At 44.1% G+C, this 23,658-nt stretch overlaps 1 protein-coding gene across 3 annotated transcripts; it reads left to right on the top strand.

Annotated features, from left to right (window-relative positions):
* Positions 1–943: 943 nt before the first annotated feature.
* Positions 944–12,720, top strand: asb5b (ankyrin repeat and SOCS box containing 5b). 3 transcript variants are annotated; one of them, XM_063219569.1, is made up of 7 exons: positions 944–1,158; positions 7,226–7,305; positions 7,603–7,710; positions 9,402–9,552; positions 10,038–10,172; positions 10,545–10,736; positions 11,124–12,720. In XM_063219569.1, the coding sequence occupies exons 1-7, from the start codon at positions 969–971 to the stop codon at positions 11,249–11,251; spliced, it is 984 nt and encodes a 327-aa protein (XP_063075639.1). In that variant the 5' UTR covers positions 944–968; the 3' UTR covers positions 11,252–12,720. The 3 variants fall into 3 exon arrangements, with proteins under 3 accessions (XP_063075639.1, XP_063075640.1, XP_063075641.1); XM_063219570.1 differs by lacking the exon at positions 944–1,158 and adding an exon at positions 1,196–2,812; XM_063219571.1 differs by lacking the exon at positions 944–1,158 and adding an exon at positions 3,308–4,785.
* The last annotated feature ends 10,938 nt before the right edge of the window (positions 12,721–23,658 follow it).

The following is a 23,658-nucleotide window of genomic DNA, read 5'->3' as shown; positions in this document are numbered from 1 at the left end:
TCTAGGGGGCCTTACGTAAAGACAGGCCCTCTCTGGAAGACCTCTACAGCCCTCGCTGCCTAAAATTAAAAAGGCCAATTCCATTCTGAGGGACACATCTCACCCACACCACAACCTGTGTGAATTGATGCCATTCCGTAGATGTACACCTACAGCATGAATTAGGATAGAATAGAATAGAATAGAATAGAAAGCCTTTATTGTCAGTATACAAAGTATACCGAGATTTAAGCTTCCCCACGTAGTGCACAGTCCTTTATAGATGAACATTGTCCAGTAAGTGTGTGTTCATTGTTGTAACAGCTTGCCTGTGATATAAGTGTTTGGATGTGTGGATGTGTGTGGTTGGGATACGTGTGTGTGTGTGTGTGTGTGTGTGTGTGTGTGTGTGTGTGTGTGTGTGTGTGTGTGTGTGTGTGTGTGTGTGTGTGTGTGTGTGTGTGTGTGTGTGTGTGTGTGTGGTGGGGTTTCCAATATCTTTTATCTTACAGTTTTTCTCAATTGGTTTGGCTAATTTCTTGAAACTGAGATGACATTCCTATAACCATTTAACTTTAACTAGCTCTTACTAATATTTCTTTAATCACTGTACATCTATCAAACGGGAAATTCACAAGGCAGATTTTGCTGTCAGGTCTTAAAATGTAGGCTTATTTGGTATAATTTGTGTATGCTATGTTTTTAAAAACATAGCATTAAGGGTACATCTATAAAGAAACAAAACTTGCCATGCAACAGTTGAAGTCAACAAATGCCATGTTGTCCCTCATGTTAATCCACATGACAAAGCCCAGAACTATGCTTTGTACAAGTGGCCCATTTTTCCATGGGCAGCTGCTTATCGTCCCCCTGCTCCAAGCCCAGCTGCTGAGGGGAATTTCTATGCCACGGTTTCATATGATCCCCGTCAACGCTGTCATTCCAAAACATTTGTGGAGCAGCAACAGAAACAGCGACTCCCACCAGCTATGACTGACTTTCTGGAGTCGAGGCCGTTTCGCTACACGAACGTCTACCTCTCTATATTTGCCCTGTTCTGCTTCAAGCTCTTCGTCAAGATCAGCTTGAACATTCTCACACATTTCTATGTTGTCAGAGGAAATCGCAAGGAGGCAGCACGGATTGCTGCTGAGTTCTATGACTTCGGTCATGGACCCCGTAAGTACAGCTGGTTCTATCATTACTTGCATTAGTAATGATAATAGATAGTCTAGCATTACTTGCAACACTTGCATACAATGAAATGAGTAGAAACACACAGATGTGTAGTATTCATGGTAATAACTACATGTTTGTAACTGAACAAAGTTGTCACTGGAATGGCACGTCTGGTTGCAGGCCATATTTTTTTTATCCACCAAGTTGTTATTCTTTTCTGCTCTGCATCTCCTGAGATTATAAAAGCTTGTGTTTGCCTGTGAAAGTTTGCAGACCCCCAGACAACAGCTGACAAGTCTGTAAGGATAATCTTAAGGGGCCTTAAATATATTGTAAATAAGTGATTCTCAAACTGTGAGCCAGGGTGCTGCGGTGGGCCGAGGAGGTAGGCTATTCCAAGTGGGCCCTGAAATAATTTTCTAAAAATCTAAATAATATTTGTGTGTGTTTTGCTGATGACTGTTTGTTTGAGTTGTGTTGTTCATTCTGTCAGAGGTGGGCCGTGAACATTTGTGGAAATTTCAAGTGGGCCCCAAGTTGGAATAGGTTTGGAACCAATGCTGTGTATTGTGTTCAATGTATAATGAATACCTGTGCAGAAGAACATAATGATGTATCAATGAGGGTGAAGGCGAATAGAAATCATGAAAACAAAGCACCTGAAGATCCTGTGCTGAGGTGTTGTGGTTTCAAGGAGAAGACTTGGCAATGATAAGGCTATTTTGTAAAGCAGCTTTATTTCAGATAAACAGCATCACCAAGACCTATCAGATTTCGGCAGGCTGTAGTGTGCTAAACAGAAATACATTTCCTTTGAGGTAGAGTCCTTATTTTAAGGGATCACATTAGCTTTGCAAACAAGTGGCACTGAAAAACAATTGACCAAAATAAATGTTTCTCACCTCTCTTCTGAATTAAGGCCTACATTGGACATTTAAAATAGGCCTGTTGCCAAATTCTGAATCCCCATGTTATGTGCCAACTATTTTTGCATTTATGAAATTAACTGAGTGCAAAATGATATGTTGATGCTGGATATGTTGTGCATTATAGTCACGTTTTAGTGAATGTGAGAGGCTATAATATTATGTGGTCAGGTCCTCCGTTCACTCATCGCAGTCCTGCGGCGTATGATTGCAAACAAACTGCGTCACGTTGCACAGGGGGCGGGGCGGCGTAAGGAGGTGTGTGTATCTATTTCTGACAGTTCGTCCTTTTCCTTAATATTCCTACACGATACAAACTATCCAGTGTTTTATAACCAAATACCAACGTACACAACATTCATTTATTTCGTGCGGCACTGATACGCCAATTCATAGCCTCTGTGATAAAAATAGCTCAGCGATGTGCTATGGTGCTAGCCTTTTCTACGGTCTCTAGCCCTCCCCTTCCAAGGTTTCCAGGCTGCTCATGTTCTCTACGAACCAAGACCCGTGTATAACAACAACAAGCCGTTAGCCAATCGGAATTCGACCCAGCTTGGCTCGCGCTGCCTGGCACTGCGGGCGACGTAGACCCAATGCAAACATGCCTGAAGTTCCTGCACGAGAGAGTGAGCTACCCGAAAAAACACCAAAGAAAAGACCATTGCAGGACATATACAATTACCACCCCAGAAAGAAATTTTGCTGGGGAATATTAACCAGTCAAGGTAGGTGGCATCATCCTTATATCTGACAGGAGTCTACCTCCCCATCATACAAATTCAGTCAGCAATGGTGTTGGTTGAGTTTATTAGACAATGATTAAAATCTGTCTGTATCGGACAGTACTCGAATGTCAAGGTGAAACATAGTTGCTGTTGTTGCTGTCTTATTTAGTGGGTGTTACATAATAACAATCCAAACATTCCATTTACCTTCCTCTGCATGCTGCCTGTGAATTGAGTACATGTTTGATTGCAGCTTGGTTTACGCACTGTGCACAGATGTGCCATGTAGGGTAGCCTAAAAAGTAGGCTATCCTATAGGCCTACTGTTATATAACGAAATAAGTAATAATGTTCATGTTTTTTAAAGACATAATATAAATAGAAAGGCATAACAAGAAAGGCATAATATTAGGTGCATCATCGTCACCATCATCATTATTATTATCGTTGTTGTTGTTATTGTTGTTGTGTTGGCTCAATCATTTTCTCTTAGTGTAGAGCTACTGTAGTTACTACCATTTTACTACAGCTAGTAGGCTAGAAGTAGTAGTAGCAGCAGCAGCAGTGGTAGTAATAATAGTGGTGGTCGTAGTAGTCACCTCACTAAAGCCAGGGATCAGGTTGTCATTGACTTTTAGACTAGTAAATCTCACTCTCTCATGACACTTAAGTGTAACTCCTGAGTCACATGGCAGTCACATGGGTCAGGCAGGTTTATCCTGAAGAGGCTTTATCATGATTAGTTGAACTGCCCTTCGAGTCGCTGTGCAGAAGACACAGCACCAGCATATTGTCCATACAGCATTGATGAAGTTAGGTGTTAACATGTGTCATGTGATTCTCTCAACTTTACTGCCAGCACCATTGGGATGCACAACAGCGTATGGTAAAGGCGTGCGCCTCTACAAAAGAGGTGGCACATTTCCAAATCTTAAGTCCAATAACATTGCAGTGTTTGATTTTGTAATATTCCCCTTGCGAGATGTAGCAACACAACACTTTTCATCTTCAGATGCAATTTGAAGTGGAAATGTGGCACTCTCTGACACATCACTTTTTCCTATGCAGTGTTCGTCTATGAGATAGTTTTCTGCCTCAGTCTGCTGTAATCCCAGACCAGGCAGTGAGGCAGTGTGTGCCTGTAATATTCATGAGGATTGCATTGAGTCCGCTTGAATGCATTACACAGCCCTCTAAAGAGCAGCGCCAGGCAACCACTGAAAAGTCCTCTTGTTGCCACCACTGCTCTATCCCGAAAGCATTGTGGGGTGTTTGTGCCCTGTTCGCACAAGGGAGTTTTGAAAACTGAAAATGTAGACTTATAATGTGTTCCAGTCTTCCAGTGGAGGGCTGTAGTAGGGGTTGTCAAGACTGTACTAAAATAGCACTACACTACATTAACCCCTTAGCGCAGGGCCTATGTTACTTACAACCTTACTGTCACCAAAATTGTGATGGCTGTGTCTTAATCTGTTACTTAAGGCTCTCTGTACTGCCAAAGCAATGTTGTTATGGTGTATTTTCAGCAAATAGGGAATAGGCCTGCCGGCGACTCCATCTGCAGTAAGAGGCTACACAAAATCATACATAGCCTTTTAATAATACAGGCCTGCATTCTGACTTGGTCATTGCCATTCTAGTAGCAAATTTACAACAGGGGCCATGTCATAACAAATTAAAAAAGGCTACACAAAATCATACATAGCCTTTTAATAATACAGGCCTACATTCTGACTTGGTCATTGCCATTCTAGTAGCAAATTTACAACAGGGGCCATGTCATAACAAATTAAAAAAGGAAAATGTATTGGGCCCTACAGGGGATCTTGCAGTATGTGTGTGTTGATGAGGGGTGCCGTATGGGGCTCTTACGTTCAGCCCTTGTGTAAGGTGACAGGCATCCTCTTGTCCACAGGCCATGTCGTCTTATGTATATCAGTGGCTAGATGTTCCATGGGGCGACGGGGATCTTGGTATGTACCGCTCAGCACAGACATCCCCGCAGTGAACCTTACTGGTGTGTGTGTGTGTGTGTGTGTGTGTGTGTGTGTGTGTGTGTGTGTGTGTGTGCGTGCGTGCGTCCATGCATCCATGCGTGTGTGTGTGAAGAGGCTGTAGACCACTATAATTTTGGGTATTTATGTAAAAGACACATTACTGCTTCTTTAACATTGTTCGGGGCGCTGTATTGTTTTCTCAATAATTATTGGTCCTCCCAAATAAACGAATCAAACTGTGTGTGTGTGTGCGTGTGTGTGTGTGTGCGTGCGCGTGCGTGCATGCATGCGCGTGTGAATGGTGAGGCCTGCCTAGGCTGGCAGTGGTATGTGTCCTCTGTAACGGGCACATTGGACAGAGCAAGGGATATATATAGCTGCACTAATTTAGCATGTGTCCACAGGGTTGGGGCTCCTGTTGCCGTGTGTCCGTGTCACAACGGCAAACTGAGGTTCAGAGTTGTGTGTAGTACGGGTGTTGTAGAGGGTTCCACATGGTGTGTTTTTCATGGTCCTCACTTGTTTTCTAAGAAGTTGTAAAATGAGCACAAAATGAAAATGCCATCATTGTCGAGACGTTCTATCTGTTAATAAGCTGGATACGTATATATAATATCGTTTTGAGGAAAATATGTACCGGTACTCAGATAAAATTTCACACTTGCAGCAAAACCCAGTTAAGACAATAACATGCAATGAACATAGTAGAGAATGCAATTTGACTTCATTTCTAAAGTAAAGGCCACCCACCAAAATATAGTGCCTTTGTAGCTGTGTACCCCGGTGAAAAACTAGTTCAATTTTTTTATAATAGAAACACAAAAGTATACTTAGCATGTTAAGTGTACTCATACTGTTTGTGGTTAGCCAACCATACTTAAAGTGGACTTGGAAGATGTTTGGTTAAAGTGTATTAGAGGAATATACTAATAGTGTTCTAATAGTGAACTTACTAAAAGTATATTTTGTAATAACATATTGCAATTGTACTTTTTTAAAGTGCACTATGATTATACTTCACCCTAATGTCTTCGAAGTGTGACTGTATAAAGTGCGCTTTAAAGTAAATCACTTTGATATAAGTGTTGAATTAATTATGAATTATTAAAAAAAAAAAGTCGCCACCAAAATAAAAAAGGTCGCCAAACTATCAAAATGAATCAAATCTGGGTCCCTGGTGTAACAGCCATGGTGCGTTTAGTATGGCCGAGGTCATAAATGACTTAAAGGGACACTGTGCAGGAAATGGTCAAAACGGGTACTGCAACTATGCTGAAAATTGAAACTGGGCTGCTTATTGCCAAATTTGATATTTACATGAAAGTTTACTAAGTAATAAACACATATTTTCTAGTATGGTCCAAGTAGAGTCATTTTTGCAGCTAAAAATGGCCATTTTTGGAAATTCAAAATGGCGGACAATGGAGAAGATCCCCCTTTTCATGTACTATAAAAAGTGCAATATTTCCAGATATAATGAATACTTAGAATTTGAAGCTGGTGGTAAGTATTCATGAAAAAGGTAACATTAGTGAATGGGCAGCATGAATTCTGGAAATAAACAACTAAAAATCTCACACAGTGCCCTTTTAAAGGCTATCTGTTATGCGCCTTGAGAAAGCATTTTTCTTCTACTGTAGTCAGGAGAGGAGTCTAACTGACAAATTAGAAGTGATACATTTGAAGAGTTTCATTTGTATTGGGCATTCCATTGCATTGCATTACAAAATGCATTTTATATGAGAGACTTAAAAAGTATGTTCTGGAAATATTTGAATGGCAAGAATTCACACAATGATAGGACATCTGAACAGTCATTTCCAATCATAAAATGCAAAAGTCAAAAATGGTGGATACACCTTTTTGTAACGAAACTCTTAATTTGTATGTGGACAGACAAACTTCCTAGAAGTGTTCTTCTTGAGTCATTAGACTCCCTGAAGGCATTTTTTGGCAGATCAGTCTGCACCAAGGCTGCCGCTGGATGTAACGTCACATACAGTATTCTATGGCAGCGTTAACCAGCACAACATTCAGTGGTCGCCTGGTCGACTCATATAAACTTGTCAGATGACTCCAATGTCCTCACTGACTTGTTACCTTCTGCAACTACCCCCAGCACTTGGACTCTGTCTTCCAATTCATGCCTGCTTGACACATGACATATTTACCAGTCAATGCAGATGTGTCAATGATAGTTATTCAATCCTTTAATGACATAACTGTATGAATTATAATGCATGCCTGTCAATGGATTCATAAACACTTGAACTCGTAAGATCATGTTGCTGGGCTTTATCATCAGTTATCGCTCTTCTCTTTGTGTGTGTGTGTGTGTGTGTGTGTATGTGTGTGTGTGTGTGTGTGTGTGTGTGTGTGTGTGTGTGTGTGTGTATGTGTGTGTGTGTGTGTGTAGGCTCCTGGGCTGACCGCTCCCCACTCCATGAGGCAGCATGTCAAGGTCGTCTTCTGTCCCTCAGGACTCTGCTCTCTCAGGTGAACCTCTTTATTTGTACTCTGTACTGCATTTGTACCCTCAAACATACTTTATTCATCTCTTCAACATAAACTCTTTCGTAAAAACACAAAACACCTAGCCTAGCTGCTGTCAGAGAGACATTATTTATCATTATGTCCCATAAACTGTTAACATTTGATCATTGTTAGTCACAATAGTATGTGTATTTACAAGAACATCTAAGATTCTCATGCACATTTAGTTAAACATGGTCTAGCTAACCTTCACTAAAGAATGTGTAGTAATTGTGTACCGTTATGTTTAATTTCCTGTAGGGGTACAATCCAAATATAATCACTATTGACCATGTGACCCCACTTCATGAGGCCTGCCTTGGGGACCACGTGGCCTGTGCAAGGGCACTCATTGCAGCAGGTGCAAATGTAAGTTCACTCTGATGACTGGTAATGTTATCAACAATATTTCTGCTGTACTTTGTTTTTTACAATTTGATTTAGAGTTGTTGTTCGGTTTACACTAGAGGTGCTCCGATTGCTCGGCTGCCGATCATGACCGGCCGATAATGGCCAAAAATAGCCTGATCGGTGATCGGAAAAACATGCCGATCAAAAAACCGATCGAGAGATATTAAATTCCTCACGCAACCATTTGCCTTTACACCTGGCGCTGCATGTAGGCGCTGGCTCTGCACAGCTGCAACTGCACCAAAAGAAGGCATCTTTGCTTGTCTATAACTTTTCGCCATCCCCCCCTTCATTTCCACCATTCATAACCATATCTGCATCAACAATGATCTGATTTTCCGATCCATGCGCCGTTTACCTGAGTGACAATGTAATTTGCGATTGAGTACTCGCCAGTGAGCCATGTTACGTTATAACCTGTGTAGTTGCCTTGGTCAGCACGCGACAACTTCACGTTGTCAGCACAAACATGTCCCTTATTGTTTTCAAAGTTGTAATTGGCAGTCAGTCGATTAGTTTGATAGTCGCTGAAACACCAAACGGCGACAGATGTGGTTAAAACTTGAGAGAGAGATTCAGAACGGTAGTGGAGCACTGCAACTGTGGACGGTGACAGAGAGGGGAGGGGCTCTCCTCACGAGGCTGCTCATTTAAAGCGACAGGTTGTTTTTTTCTCGTATGTGGAAGACTATTTGATGTTATGTTTCAGTTTCAATTCAATCTTAAATAGTTTAGTTATTCTATGCAATAACTTATACATTGATTAATACTGTAGACTGTATTACCAACACTAGTCTGAAAGATAATAATAATAATAATAATAATAATAATAATAATAATAATAATAGCCTAATAATAGACATGTGCAAATTAAGATTGATTGGTTTATGGGCAGAAATGGTATTCAATAAGGATAATTAATAGGCTATTAAAAAAATAGGAAATCATTTTTGTGATCGGCAATGATCGGTAATCGGCAGATAAAGATTTTTGGTGATCGGTATCGGTGATCGGACCCAAAAAATGGTGATCGGAGCACCTCTAGCACACACACACACACACACACACACACACACACACACACACACACACCACACACACACCACACACACACACACACACACACACACACACACACACACACACACACATACACACACACACACACACAGCCCCACGTTAATATCTTTGTAGTGACCTCCCATTGACTTCCATTCATATTAACCCTAACAATAGCTAAAGAATTCTTAACTGTGCCCAAACCAAAACAACTCCTAACCTTAACCGGTCATTGAGGAAATGTTTTTACACTTTTACTTTTACTAGTAACAACAAAACTACCCCAGCAAAAGGGGTCAAAACATGTGGGGCCCAGGATTTGGGCCCCACATGGAGTGAGGGCCCCACCTTGTTGGTGTACTCCAATAGCAGTGGCCTCACGAAGGTAGATTGGCGCAATACACACATACACACCAACACACACGCACACACACACCACACACACACACACACCCACACACACACGAACGATCTCACTTGCAAGGAGAATATGGAAATAAAACATGAGAAGATTGCATTGCTTCTTATTGTAGGCCTACACACTCATTCCCAACACACTTTAAAGCCATTGTACTGTATGTTTCCAATAGGTGAACGCAAACACAATTGATGGGGTGACCCCATTGTATAACGCCTGTTCTGCTGGCAGTGCCACATGTGCAGAAGTCCTTTTGGAACATGGTGCCACACCTCAGGCTGAACATTGTAAGCCTTCACCTATACATGAGGCAACAAGCAAAGGTAAATTCACCCCCTACACAACATATGTAATGTACCTTTGAATTGACTTTGCAGCATTTTGTGACTGAATAAAATAGAACAGAACAGAATAGAATAGAATAGAATAGAATAGAATAGAATAGAATATAACAGAACAGAATAGAATAGAATAGAACAGAATAGAATAGAATAGAACAGAATATAATATAATAGAATAGAATAGAATAATTTCATGCCAGCATGAAATGTGTATTGGTCTCACTGAATTAAAAATATAAACGGACACTCATAAAGTGTGTATAAAATGTATAGCTAGTTTTCTTTTTGTATTTAAAGTCAGTGGTCATACACTGGCGAGCCAGGTGATTCCCGGATTACCTGACACTATTTTTACCATACATATTTTTACCATACATACCTAGTATGTCAGACAAAATATTGCTAATCATTTGGGTCCATGTCTTCAAACTTTATACATTATGCCATTGGTGATTCTGTGTTCTCAGGCCATGCAGCATGTGTGGAAGCATTACTTGCATGGGGTGCAGATGTAGACTACGTGATTCCACATCTTGGCAGTCCTCTCTATATTGCCTGTGTGAGGCAGGAGCTCCAATGCACACGGGCACTTCTGCATGGCGGTATGTGAGACTTATTACTTTCAACAACCACATACATCGCTGGAGATCCGACACTATATAAAGAGAAAATGAGACCTCTGATACTCACAATATATTAACTGATGTCTGAATGGAGAACGAATGGAGAATGAATGTTATGTGGAACCTCTGATACCCACAATGTTATTATTACATTACATTATTACATTACATTACATTACATTATTACATTATGTCTGAATGGAGTATGAATGATTTAATATCTATGTGTTACAAATATGAAGAACGTTTTTATATACAGTATGTACCTGTAAATATACAGCATTAAATCACAGTGAAAGACGAGATGTGTTGCACTATGACACAATTTAACATTTATTACTGCATGTCCAGGGGCCAATGTGCAGCAAGGGCACTTCCTTGAGACTCCTTTACACGCCGCCGCTCAAAAGGACTGCACTGAGGTGATAAAAGTTCTGCTGGAATTTGGGGCCAATATAAATGCGAAAAACAGTGAACAGAAGAGGCCAGTGGAAACAGCACCCCCTAGTGGTTCAGCAGAGGGCCTGCTGCTACTCCACGAAGGTAGGAACATTCCCCATGGGATGTAGTCCTTCATTTTGATGTGACTCAACGTCCTCTTTGGCAGTGTGTTCTCTCGTGAGGAAGGGATGACTTGAGATAAGAATAGTCCTTGTCATTTTAACCAACACTGTTGCATGCTACCGTGATAGACTTGGGTATGTTTTTGGGGTTTTAACCTGTTACATAAGAATACTTTTCTCATTAACTGCTGCTGTTTCTGTAGTAAAACCTGGTTGACAGTGTCTCCATATGGTTGTGTGGTCCAGACATACCTAGAACATATTTATGAACATTAAAATGAGATGTAAAAACTGTAATTATAACTGTAACTGTAAAAAATATTCTTACGTATTTTCTTTTGTATGTGTGTTTTTGCTATGTCCACAGCAACACCTCAGTCTCTGTTACAACTGTGTCGCCTGGGCATCCGGGACCACATGGGTCGCTCCAGGCACCACCTGATTAATCAACTAAAGCTTCCCACACTGCTCAAGAAATTTCTTCAGTATAGATAGACGGCCAACACGGAACACCTCCTTCCTCCTCTTGTTGCCTTCTGTCCATTTCCCTTTCCTATCTCTCCCTGTGTCTCCGTCTCTGTCGTCCGTCCATCCGTCTGTACCCCCCGCCTCTTTTTCTGTGTCTTTGTGTGTGTCTCTCTCTCCGCCCTCCCTCCTTTCTCTGTGTGATTTCTGTTTGCATTTCACTGTAAATCTTTGTGTTTCTCAGTGGCCTGTATATTTTACTGTCACATGCCATCTCACAATGCACATTATGTTTTTTTTATCAGTGTCATAAAACCTACACAGTTGCTAATGTCAGTGATGGGTCATAGGATTTATGCTTGGGCCTTTATTAAGATAAACAAGAAAGCGTATAGCCAGACAAATGTTACAAATGGAAGGAAATAAAAATACATACAATTTCATATGTCCAGAGAAAAAATTAGATTATGCATAGGATGGCCTTCCTGAGGCTGCCTGCGCACTACTGGCTAACTGTATTGTACCCTGTATTTTGATTGTGCATCTTTCCTCTGGACATCTAAGTCTTCATGCCACAATATGTTAATGTTCCTTTTGAATGTCGATGCTGAGGTATTCAGTAGCCATCACACTGCTTTAGTGCACATAGTAACGGATAATGAATAGAAAAGAGTTAACACTGTCTGTGAACTCAGTTAACATCACTGGAGATTAAGTATTTCATTTAAAATGGTTTATGATCACATTTCATGTAACTTACATTGCACTACACTTAATAGATTTGTTTATCCTAAGTGGCCTATAAGTGCAATATCCAAGCGTTCAGCCTACCTGTGTTGTATTTGTGCAGCTATCATGTTCATTTCACCATGGCTGATAGGACATATCTGAGTTAAGCCATGCCTTTCTTACACTGTCAGGTCCTCCCTGAAACTTCTCTCTAACGTAGTGTTTTATTTCAACACGGGTCCCTATACTTCACAAGTTTGATTGTGGTTGTCCATAAACCCCTCACTCAAGTTTGTGTCTTGAGTTCAGTTAAAGTGAAATTAGAGTTCCCTTACTGAAGAAAAACATTTTCCTAATAAAGATACACATTCTAAATTGTTTTACATTCAGTCTGACATTGTTTGAATTTGACATTAGAGCATAAGTTTTCCCGTTATACTCAGGAAATAATTGAACAAATGTGTATGATAAAGCCAAAATAATTCTAAGTGTTCAGATGAATACTATATAGGATGTGAATTTCACATCCTATATATTCATTTGAACACTAAGTATAGTTGCAAATCCTGCTCATTGTGTTCTACTACTTACTGATATTGTACACTGTCATAGCGCCATTGTAACATGCAAAATGAGATCAAGTATGATCTTTTTCTTTGTTGGTTGTTTATGAAAGACCTATTGTGTATACATTTTACCTGATCAGTCATTATTAAGATTTTTTTTTTTCAGTTTGTGAATGTCAATAAATAAATATGATGTTATAAAGAGAGCTGTGTATATGTGTGGTTGTTAATGCTAATTCCATGTAAAAAAAAAAAAAAAGCAGATAAGGCTGGCTGGTGATTATTTTGGTTGCCATAATGTAAAGCATTATGTTGCAGTCGTTCTGCAAACAAGAGAAGAAGTAAAGTAATAACTCCTCTTGAATGTCTCTTTATTAATCATTGGGTGGGATTCATCCAAGAACTGTGTCTCTTCAGGGACTTAGTCCATTGAGGTTGCCATTTGGGGCTATGTGTATATGTTTGCACCTGTTCATCTTCAAATGTAACCTTTTAAAGGAAAGATGTCACAACTTGACTGGGGCATACACACATGCGGTTTGTACGTCATCCATAGCTATCAAAATGGTCATTTGGACTCTGCTGTAAACTCTGGATAACTGTAGCCTCGCGAGCCATCCATGTACTTCCGCCCAAGGAGTATTATGGGATGGTCAGGACCAAGGAGAGTAGAGACAGGAGAGCTTACTGACGTCATAACAGCGTAGTACGAAATGATGGCGAGGGGAGTATGGAACTTTTATTCTTCTACGGTCAGTATTGGACGCATCAGGGAAGCATGCAATGCCACTTCCGCGAGGGTCGGAGTGTGGAACAGGTCATAGGACAGCGTGAATGTTTGTCAGCTGTCCTTAATTACCCCCAGCAATTACTGCTGACCAACAGCTGCAGTTCATTTGGCCACAGATTATCCATCATGGTGTCGCCCCCACTGACCATGTTCAAAGGAGTAGGAAGATTGTATCCATCGCACCCACTGACCAATGGCCATGCGCAAGGGATTTAATTTTCCATTCACTCGTGTCCTCAGGCAACGCCCCCGTACTACACCGTGGCCAATGCATTTCCCCCGAAAAATTGTTCTTCTGCGAGTTTCTTTGGTCCTGACACAATCTCCGTACTCCCTTGCGCATGGTCAGTGGGGGCGACACCATGATGGATAATCTGTGGCCAAATTAACTGCAGCTGTTGGTCAGCAGTAATTGCTGGGGGTAATTAAGGACAGCTGACAAACATTGACGCTGTCCTATGACCTGTTCCACACTCCAACCCTCGCGGAAGTGGCATTGCATGCTTCCCTGATGCTTCCAATACTGACCGTAGAAGAAGAATACATTTTCCGTACTCCCCTCGCCATCATTTCGTACTACGCTGTTATGACGTCAGTAAGCTCTCCTGTCTCCACTCTCCTTGGTCAGGACCAGGCTAGTCCACTTGAGCCATAAAACTTCCCACACTAAAAGGACAGGTGTTTCCATTACTTTTTTCCGACCCATGCAGCTGTATCTCTTGTTTTGGTAACTCTGTGCGGGCATCCTACTCCAATGGGTGTTCTCTGCACATCATTTTCTTTCCTCTAAAGGTTGGGTTCTGTGCCCTTTTCTGTCATTCTTTTGTTTTTGTGAAGCCAGACAGGCATCCTTTCTCATGGGTGTCCTGCGATTATCCTTTGTGGTGTGCATGAAAGTGTATTTATTTTTTTCTGTGGTTACGACTGTTGTTCCAGTATGGGTGCTTTTGAGTGCCTATATCTGGTTTGAATGGAGTGGCTGCTAACTACCCTGACCATGGTTTAGTCTGACTTTTTTTTTTTTTTTTAATTAGATGGTTTAGTTATGGAGACGGTGCCTCCATCTTGGTGGGGAGGTGTTACGTCCTCCTACCACCACCAGGGGTCACCTCTACCTGTTTCACCCTGTGTTGGCTGCACCCATGTCCTTTACAGGTGCTGCCCATGGATCTAATCACCAAAGATCCCTATTTACTGTAAGCCAGGGGTGTCAAAGGTACAGCCCGCGGGCCGCATCCGGCCCGCCAGAGGGTTCCATCCGGCCCGGATGTAAAAAAACATAACAATTTTTTGGGGTTTTTTTGGGGGTTTTTTAACGTTTTTTTTTGTTTTTTCAATGAAATAACCGAAATGCGCGATTACGCCCGGGGCAAAATCGAGACCTGCATGACATTAACCCAATGGTCCCTCTGTCATACTGTGCACATCACACTTCTATTATAAATGGTGAATTTGTACTGTAACGGGCATTTGATAAAGCTCATATATTATATATATAGAGATAAAATGTTAATACTTCTTATTCGTATTGTATTGGTATTGGTCGTAATTAAATAATAAATATAATTGGATTTGTATTGGTTCCTATTAAGCAGAAACTGGAAACGGGATGTTAGAATGCGTGAAAATGCAGGAAATTACATCTAAGAAATACAAAATTTTCTGGGGGAAAACCCCCACACCCCCTGCCAAAATGAACTGTCCCATGTTTAATTCATTGAGGGTTGCCAATGAATGAATGAAGTCAAGGAAATTTTGCATAGGATTATCAGTATTGCATTGCTTTCTACATATTCAACACACTTAAAACGTGATAGTACTGAACACTAATCCTCTGCTTTACATTTTTTTGCGATGTTACTAATCCGGCCCGCTTGAGATCCACATGGGTTGTATGCGGCCCCCGGACCAAAATGAGTTTGACACCCCTGCTGTAAGCCAAGGTGGCAGCTTGGCAAGGCTCTCTCCCCTGGGCACCACTTGTGCTTTTGTATTTGTTACCTCCCTTTTGAATCGATTCCCCGCGTTTTGTCTTGACTTTATCTACCTTTTGATTATATTTGTACTGTAAATAGTTATCTTGTTTGTAATAAATCTACCCCTAGACTCACGAGCACCTTGACAGTTTTTCATTCAAATGGTTACATTTCACACCTGCATGTAACAGGATGCTCAACAGACTGTTGAACAGGAAACCATAGATGAGTGAGAAGAGTGTTCTCACACAGGCTAATAGCTCCGCTGAACCCAAGATATTAACAAAGTTGACAAAGGCAGAAAGTAAATAGCTGCCTCTGTTTGGTGAAGCAGAAGAACCTTATATCCACCTAAAATATAGGAGAAATATAGAAAATAGACACCTGTGGGCCAGTTTGATCCAGACAAAACAGACAATACAAAGAAGATCTGGTCTCAAGGAGTGATTAAATCACTTTCCTCCTGCTTCCGAGCATCTGAACTGGGTGAGTGAAAAAAGGCTTTATTATAATTAATTAGAAGACTTATAAGTAGGCCTATTGAGTGTGTCACGTGTTAAGAATTGGTTAATAGGAATCATTCACAAGAAGTATAACTGTAAGATTTAAGAGTTGAATAGTTAATATAACTCAAAGTAATAAGGGGTATAACTGTTCAAAATAACACACTATTGCCAAGATTGAACAAACTAGTCTGTCATTAGTATAAAATAATACTGTTGAAATAATACAGCAATAGGTAGGGCCTAATAGAACGATATAACCGTTGAGATAACCTGTAGAATATAAGCTGTGTCACTGTTTTGAAGTTGTACTCTTTCGCTGTTACTATAAATAATTACTGAAATATTATAGTTATTCTAATAATTATACTATTAAGATAATACAGTAATAATTAATTGCGTAATAATATACCTTAATCCTATTTTGTTATATTATACGGTCCTGGTACATTATTATAGGCCTATTGTTATTATAATTGGAATAAACATAAAAAAATTGCACTTATAATAATAATAGTAACACTAAGAATAATAACAATAGTATTTAGTTAACAAGTCAGTGTGGGCATTCTTCTGGGCTCTTTTCTTTTTTCCCCCTTCTTTTCTCACAGCAGTGGTGTAGTCTACGTAGAACGCGGGTATACGGAGTATAGCTACTTCTAAATTTCAGGGATTTCAGTATACCCACTTAAAATTGATTGCTCCATTGAATAGCACAAATATACACAGTATACCCACTTCAACAAATGCTCAAAGTTACAGTATGCCCACCATAAAAAAATAGACTACACCGCTGTCTCACAGGTATGGGCACCTGCATCTAATGCCTCTGTGTTTCCTTTATCTTTACACAGAGCAAAATGGAACACAGTTTATATAATTCAACGCATGAAAATAATGCTGTGGATAACAACAATGCAGATGACAATGATGCAGAAGACCACTGTGAGGAACTCTTGACCTCCCTGGTAAATGCAAGGGGAGCGTGTCTCCTCGTGATCTTTGCCCTCAGTGTGCTGGCTAATGGTCTGCTGATGTACATCATTGTCCGCTTTGAAAACACTCGGAAAGTCTCAAACCTCTTCTTCCTCTGCCTCGCCTCGTTCAATCTCCTGTTCACCTTCACTCTGTCATTCTTGGCTGTCGACTTCCTGCACCACTTCAACTGGATGTTTGGAGAGGCAGCCTGCAAGATCGTCAACGGCGCTTTCTTCACGGGCCAGTACGGTAGTCTGTTACTGCTGACAGCCATGACATTGGACCGCTTCTGCACTGTGGTTCTGAAGGATTGGCCACTGACCCAACCTGGACGCAGGCTTCAGTGTGCTCGAGTGGTCTGTGTGGCCACCTGGGTCATCAGCATCGCAGCAGGCATCAGATATTTCGTTCTTTATGAGACTGAATGTGATGATGTTGATGACGAGTGTTACTGTTCGTATGAACTTTCTGGAGAACTTGAGGAAAGGCTTGGCTACTACATGGAAGTTGTGTTTCTGTTTCTGATTCCTCTAGTTGTAATTGTGTTTTGCTATGGCTGTATTTTGAGAACGGCCTTGTCTGTGCCACAAATGAGAGGCAGGAAAAGAGAGATGGTTCTACTGTTTTGCCACATTGTTGCATTTGTTGTCTGCTTTGTTCCCTTCAATGTTCTGGAGACCTATGAACGATTTGACTCTGACATGGACTGTGAAACAGCAAATATTGTGACAGCACAGTGGGTTAGCTACATCCTGGCTCATTCCTACTGTGTTGTCAATCCGGTATTTTTCCTTCTCAGACCCAGTGTGAGGATAACAGTTTATCAACATGTCTGTTGCTTGAAGCCTGCCAGCCATTTTAGAACCTCAAGCTCCAACAACACTGTCCACACCATTGACAGTAGATATAACACCTATGTTCATACACAAACCTCAGTCTGACCCTTAAGGTCCTGATAATGAGTACTACCGGTACATGTGTTTTAATTTACTTCCGAAGTAAAAGTTTTGTTAATTCTGCTAAGTACAGAGTAGAAGCTAACAGCTAGCCTGAAAATATAGTAGCCTACTTGTATGTTGATTGCACCTACGTGTGTGTGTGTGTGTGTGTGTGTGTGTGTGTGTGTGTGTGTGTGTATTTCTTTTTTTTTTACTACACATTGGAGTCCAGTCAAATGCAACTTAAATCTTCTTTGCAATATGCTTTGCGTGCTACAATTTTGACAATAAAGAAGACTGACTTTGAAAAGCTTGTCTGAATCATTGCAACAGAGAACTACTGTATGTAGGCTACATTTAGCATGAATAAAAAGTTCACCTGAGTAGGCCTATACAATGACGATTTCAAAAACCAATTGATAAAAGATGAGAAATGTTTTTTGGGCAAGACAAGAGTCTCGAGCGAACATGGTTGAGCGACTATGGTTTATTTTCCATACACGTAGCCTACACAATGGAGGTAGCCTAGCGAACTCATCGCATGTTATATCGTCACGTGGCCACGAATCATCAATCTCTATAATGTCCGTCGTGCCGTCACGATAAAGCCCCGTTTTTCGTGATTAGGCCACTCTTCCGCGGGCAATGCATTTCAATGGGCTGTCCGACTCGTGGTTGATTTACGATTGATGGTCCAATTCCGACAGAAAACTGATTAGGTTAAGATTATTAGTGAAGGTGTAGTGGGCGAGACCGTTACAGGAAGTAGTTCGACTACGCCACCCCCGGGGGTGGAGCCCCCGGAGGAAATGAGTTAGGGGTAGTTACAGATACCCCGGACCAACACACAATGTACCCGCACAATAGATTACCAGGCAAACACAGGTTCGTGCACAATGGAGGCAGAGACAGTGGTGACAATTAATAATTCAAATCTTTATTATTATTTTCAGTATAAAAATATGTTTGTCACTCTGTAATAAATATAAAAAGTTACTCACAATTCATAAAGTGCAGGGGTGGGCGTGCTGCCACCACACCCGTATAAAAAGTTACTCACAATTCGTAAAGTGCAGGGGTGGGCGTGCTGCCACCACACCCGCGGATCTGTAAACACCTGCCCCAAAGTATGTTCGCTAGTTCACAATAAACTACACACCTGGTAGGCCTAAGGCCTCAGAACCCACACTCAGGTTGTCAGACTGTGCCACTAGGGGCTGGCACGGCTAACACAATAGGGCGAATGGCACACCTCAGGATTAACAAAAGAAAAAGTAAAGAAATAGTTCACAACAAACAGAAATAATTCACGGCAAACAGAAACAACAAGAAATCATAGCAAACCATGCAAAATAAATCAAAATCCAATTAACACATGCAGTTAAATAAGAAATTAGATAATTGAATGAAATAATGAAAAAAAAGGAAATTAGGCACAGCAAACGAAAGAAAACGAAAATCAAAACATGAGGTAAACCAACCCCAGAGGCTCAGCTCAGTGCAGTCCCCTAGGTATCCCCACACTCACTCACTACACACACACACACTCACCGCACAGACACTGTGGAATGGCTCACACACCAGCTCACACCGAGCCGAGCGCCCACACACACACACACACACACACTGAACTAAAGCGCGCCAACGCACACTCACACACGAATGTCCGATTTCCCGAGGCCGGAGCAGCAGCCGAGATACGGGTTCCCGGCTTCCAGAGGCACCACACAACCGGGGCTAAAAGTCGCCGCTCGTGCACCTAAACGCGTGGTGTGTCTGACCACGGCCACACGGATACAACCTGCGAGGGAGGAGGAGAGCGTTAGCCAAGCTAGCAGGACACCCACTATCACACGATTCTGCTGCCGAGAGGTTACCTTACCCGGAGATGAGGGTGCACCGATGCGCGATTCTCACAGTCGGAGTGCCAATACAGAGGTACACGGCCGAGGCGCCGGTAGCGACCACACGCTGAAACCATAATAATGGCCGTCGTTAGCAACCATGGTACGAAAACAAACAGTCAGGGCTGGGTAAAGGCACAAGCTAACCCACTATAATACATACCGGCGTGCAGGAGACGGGAAATGCGCAAGGTAACCGTTGGTATTGTCCACCGAAGTCCTTGCCAGTGGAGAAGCAAGAGATCACTCTAGCCAAGTAAGAGACGCCAAGTTGGAATCACAACCTATAGAACAGCAGACGCGAAGTTAGCCACTAGCTGCTGGCTAGCACATAAACAGCGACAAGAAATGGTCCACATACTCACGAGGACAAGAAATGGTCCACATCTCCTAGGTCTGAACTGGACACCGCACTCCTCTCGACGGCGAGGGGAGAAGCAACCACAGCATTCGCCGGTGGCGATGAAACGCGCAAAGGGGGACTTTGCAGGCTTACCGAATACTAGCCACTGGCAGTGTTTATGAAGAGACTTCCCATAAGCCTCTACGAGCGGCGTGGTGACGTGTGCCGCAGCGTCAGACTTTCCCTTAAAGGAGCAGCTCTCCACTACAATCTACCCCCCACATGTTGAATCGTCGGCCCGACGATGCAGGTACGCTTTCCCCCCCACTCCCAGATCCAAAATTCCATCAAGAGTTTGAAGTCGCCCCACCAGGCAGCCGATGGGGATTAGAGTGTTGTCCCGCATTAGACCGGAAAGTCCGGCGTGGGGGCACCTCGCTGCTGCTAGTGCCACGACCGGGTGGCTGAGCGGCTGAACTGCCGGGGGAAGCCTGCGAAGTCCGACGCTGCCCTTCGTTTCCTCCTGAGGTGCCACCCTGGGGTGCATGGGGCTCTGCTGGGACACCCAAGCCAGCATCGCCCACCTGCTCCCCAAGAAGGATATCTTCTTCGCTCGATAGCTCCCCTGAGTCGACAGGGGTAGGTTCGCCTGGTCGGCCCGACCCCGGGGGGGTGTCGGGGGCCAGGGGGCCCACCACTCCTTTCAGCATGCTGCGGTGAACGTGCTTCAGCTTCGTTGGATCGTTGACGGGGGCGATCGTGTACACGGCTCCGGTCTCCGAAGGGGTACGCACCACCATGTGTACCTGGGAGTTCCACACATCTTGGATTTTATTTCGACCTCGTACGCCGAGGTTGCGTACATATACCCGTTGCCCTACTTCTAAAACAGCAGTCTTCACCCGTGCATCGTGTCTGTCCTTGCGATATTCCGCCGCTGCGGCCAACCGCTCCCGAGCCCCATCAAATGCCACTTGAAGCCGGGCCTGATGCTCCTGTATCCAGTCACACACTCGACCATGGACCGGTGGCCGAACTCGGCCCAGGAGGAAGTCTACGGGTAGCTGTGGCTCTTGGCCGAACATAAGGAAGTGTGGCGATTCTCCTGTCGCTTGATGCGGGGTGGTATTATAACAGAAGGTTACGTGCGGCAGGCAAGTTGCCCAGTCGCGCTTCCGAGAGGCCGGTAGGGTACGCAGGAGGTTGTGTAGAGTGCGGTTAAATCGCTCACATTGGCCGTTCCCGGCCGGATGGTACGGGGTGGTTCGGGACTTCTGGACCCCGTACAGCCCGCAAAGCTGCTGCATCAGGGTGCCCTCGAAACAGCGCCCCTGGTCGGAGTGGAGCCGACCAGGAATTCCGAACCGGTAGAACCATTCCACAAGCAAGACCTGGGCGACCGTCGAGGCCCGCTGATCCCGGGTGGGGACGGCGATGGAATACTTACTGAAGACGTCCGTGATGACTAAAACGTTCTCCACCCCCCCCGACGTGGGCTCCAAAAGCGTGAAATCCACAGCTACCACTTCGTTGGGCCGAGATGCCAGTAGGTGGCCCATATACGCGGCGGCTAGAGGAGGCTCCCCTTTGGACTCTTGGCACCTAAGGCACTTTTCACACCATCGGCGCACCTCCGCAAACATGCGGGGCCAGTAACACCGTTGCCCAACCAACTCCAGTGTTCGATTAATCCCCTGGTGGCCATGGTGCTCATGGAGCTGGTTTAGGACCTCTGATTGCAGGGCAGCCGGCAAAACCAGCTGGAGGCACTCATCACGGCCACTGGGGTGTAGCACTCTCCGGTAAAGGACTCCATCGTTCTCCACAAACCGTTTCCACTGCCGCAACAGGATCAAGGCCAAGGGTGACAGAGCTTCCCGTTCCTCACGAGTAGGCCGCCGACGCGCCTTCCAGAAGGCCAGAATCGGCTGGATAACAGGGTCTCCTTCTTGCAGAGCACACAGGTCCGGCAAAGAGTGGGAGGGCAGCACCGAAACAACCAACTGAGAGGCGGTGATGCTACCCCCCGGGACAGCGGCCGGTTGCAGCTGACCACCGGGGTCGCTTGCTTGCAGAGTGCGCAGAACCGGCAAAGCGTGGGGGAACAACCCCGAGACACTGGACTGAGAGGCGGTGCTGCAGTCTCCCTGAGCCGCTACCTGTTGCAGCAATCTAGGGACCGCTGTACCCGGAACCAGGTCACTCACGTCTTCTTGGTCTGGCTGATTCTGCCGCGACAGGCCGTCCGCATTACCGTTAGATCTACCCGAGCGGTACTTTAATTCAAAATCAAATGATGCAAGCTGTGCGGCCCACCGGTGTTCGACCGCCCCGAGTTTGGAAGTAGTGAGGTGACTCAGGGGGTTATTATCAGTGTACACGACACACTTCTGGCCCAAGAGATATTCGCGAAACTTCTCGGTGACGGCCCATTTTAGGGCGAGGAACTCGAGCTTCATAGAACTGTAATTGTTCATATTCCGCTCTGTAGGTCTTAACGTTCTACTGGCGTATGCCACCGGTCGGACTTTGCCGTCCACCTCCTGCGAGAGGACCGCGCCCAGTCCGCAATGGCTGGCGTCGACCTCAAGAATAAATGGGCGGCTAAAGTCCGCGTACGCCAGTACCGGCGCTGACACGAGCTTCCCCTTGAGTTCCTCAAAACTTCTTTCGCAATCCTCTGACCATGCATCAAGAAACTGCTGCCCCGAGGGCTGACGGGAACGGCTCCCGTTCAAGGTGGCCACCAATCGATGCAACGGCGCTGCCAGCTTTGCGAATCCTTCGACGAATCGTCGATAATAGCTGGCGAAGCCTAGGAAGGATCGGAGCTCCGACACATTGGCAGGTCGCCGCCATGTGGCCACTGCCTCCACCTTGCCAGGGTCGGTAGAGACCCCGTGCTGGGAGATCACATGTCCCAAGTACTGAACCTCCGGCTTAAAGAACGCGCACTTCCCTAATTTAGCCTTCAGCCCCTCCGACTGCAACCGGGTCAAGACCATCTCCAGGCGCTGTAGATGTTGCGCCACGGTGGACGAGAAGATCACGATGTCGTCAAGATACAGTAGAACGGAATGACACTGTTGGTCGCCGAACATACGTTGCATTAATCGTTGAAATGTACCCGGTGCATTGCACAGGCCAAAAGGCATTCTGTTCCATTCGAACAACCCGAAGGGGGTACAGAATGCCGTTTTGGCCCGATCACCTTCTGTCACGGGGACTTGGTTGTACCCACTGGCTAAGTCCATCGTAGAAAACCAGCGGGCACCTGCCAACATGTCCAATGTCTCCTCGATCCGAGGAAGCGGAAAGGCGTCCTTCCGAGTTCGGGCATTTAACAGGCGATAGTCGACACAGAGTCGCAAGCTCCCATCCTTCTTCCGGACTAGAACAATGGGAGAAGCGAATGGACTACTGCTTTCTCTGATGACCTTCGCCTGGAGGAGCTGGTTGATATGGGTTTTTACGGCCTCGTAGTCGGAGGGGGCAATGCGCCTGTAACGCTGCCGGACCGGTGTCGGATCCAACAGTGGGATGTCGTGCGAGATTAGGGAAGTGCAACCCAAGTCGCCCTCATGGGCGGAGAAGACCGAAGAGTACCTCAGCCTGTTCCTCGGCAGGCAGGGGTAACAAGTCCACTGCGCGGATTTGTGTCTCCAAAGGCGACGGGGCAGGCGCCTGAGGGTCAGTAATGGCGGCCACGG

This window comes from Engraulis encrasicolus, chromosome 16 (assembly GCF_034702125.1).
Source record: "Engraulis encrasicolus isolate BLACKSEA-1 chromosome 16, IST_EnEncr_1.0, whole genome shotgun sequence".
NCBI lineage: Eukaryota > Metazoa > Chordata > Actinopteri > Clupeiformes > Engraulidae > Engraulis > Engraulis encrasicolus.
Note: the sequence above shows the minus strand (reverse complement) of the source record. Positions and strands in the feature narration are given on the sequence as shown.

Coding starts and splice junctions, on each gene's coding strand:
- asb5b (XM_063219569.1), top strand. CDS start 969: ATGACTGACTTTCTGGAGTCGAGGCCGTTTCGCTACACGAACGTCTAC. Junction 10,173..10,544: donor ACGGGCACTTCTGCATGGCG/GTATGTGAGACT, acceptor CTGCATGTCCAG/GGGCCAATGTGCAGCAAGGG. Junction 10,737..11,123: donor CCTGCTGCTACTCCACGAAG/GTAGGAACATTC, acceptor CTATGTCCACAG/CAACACCTCAGTCTCTGTTA.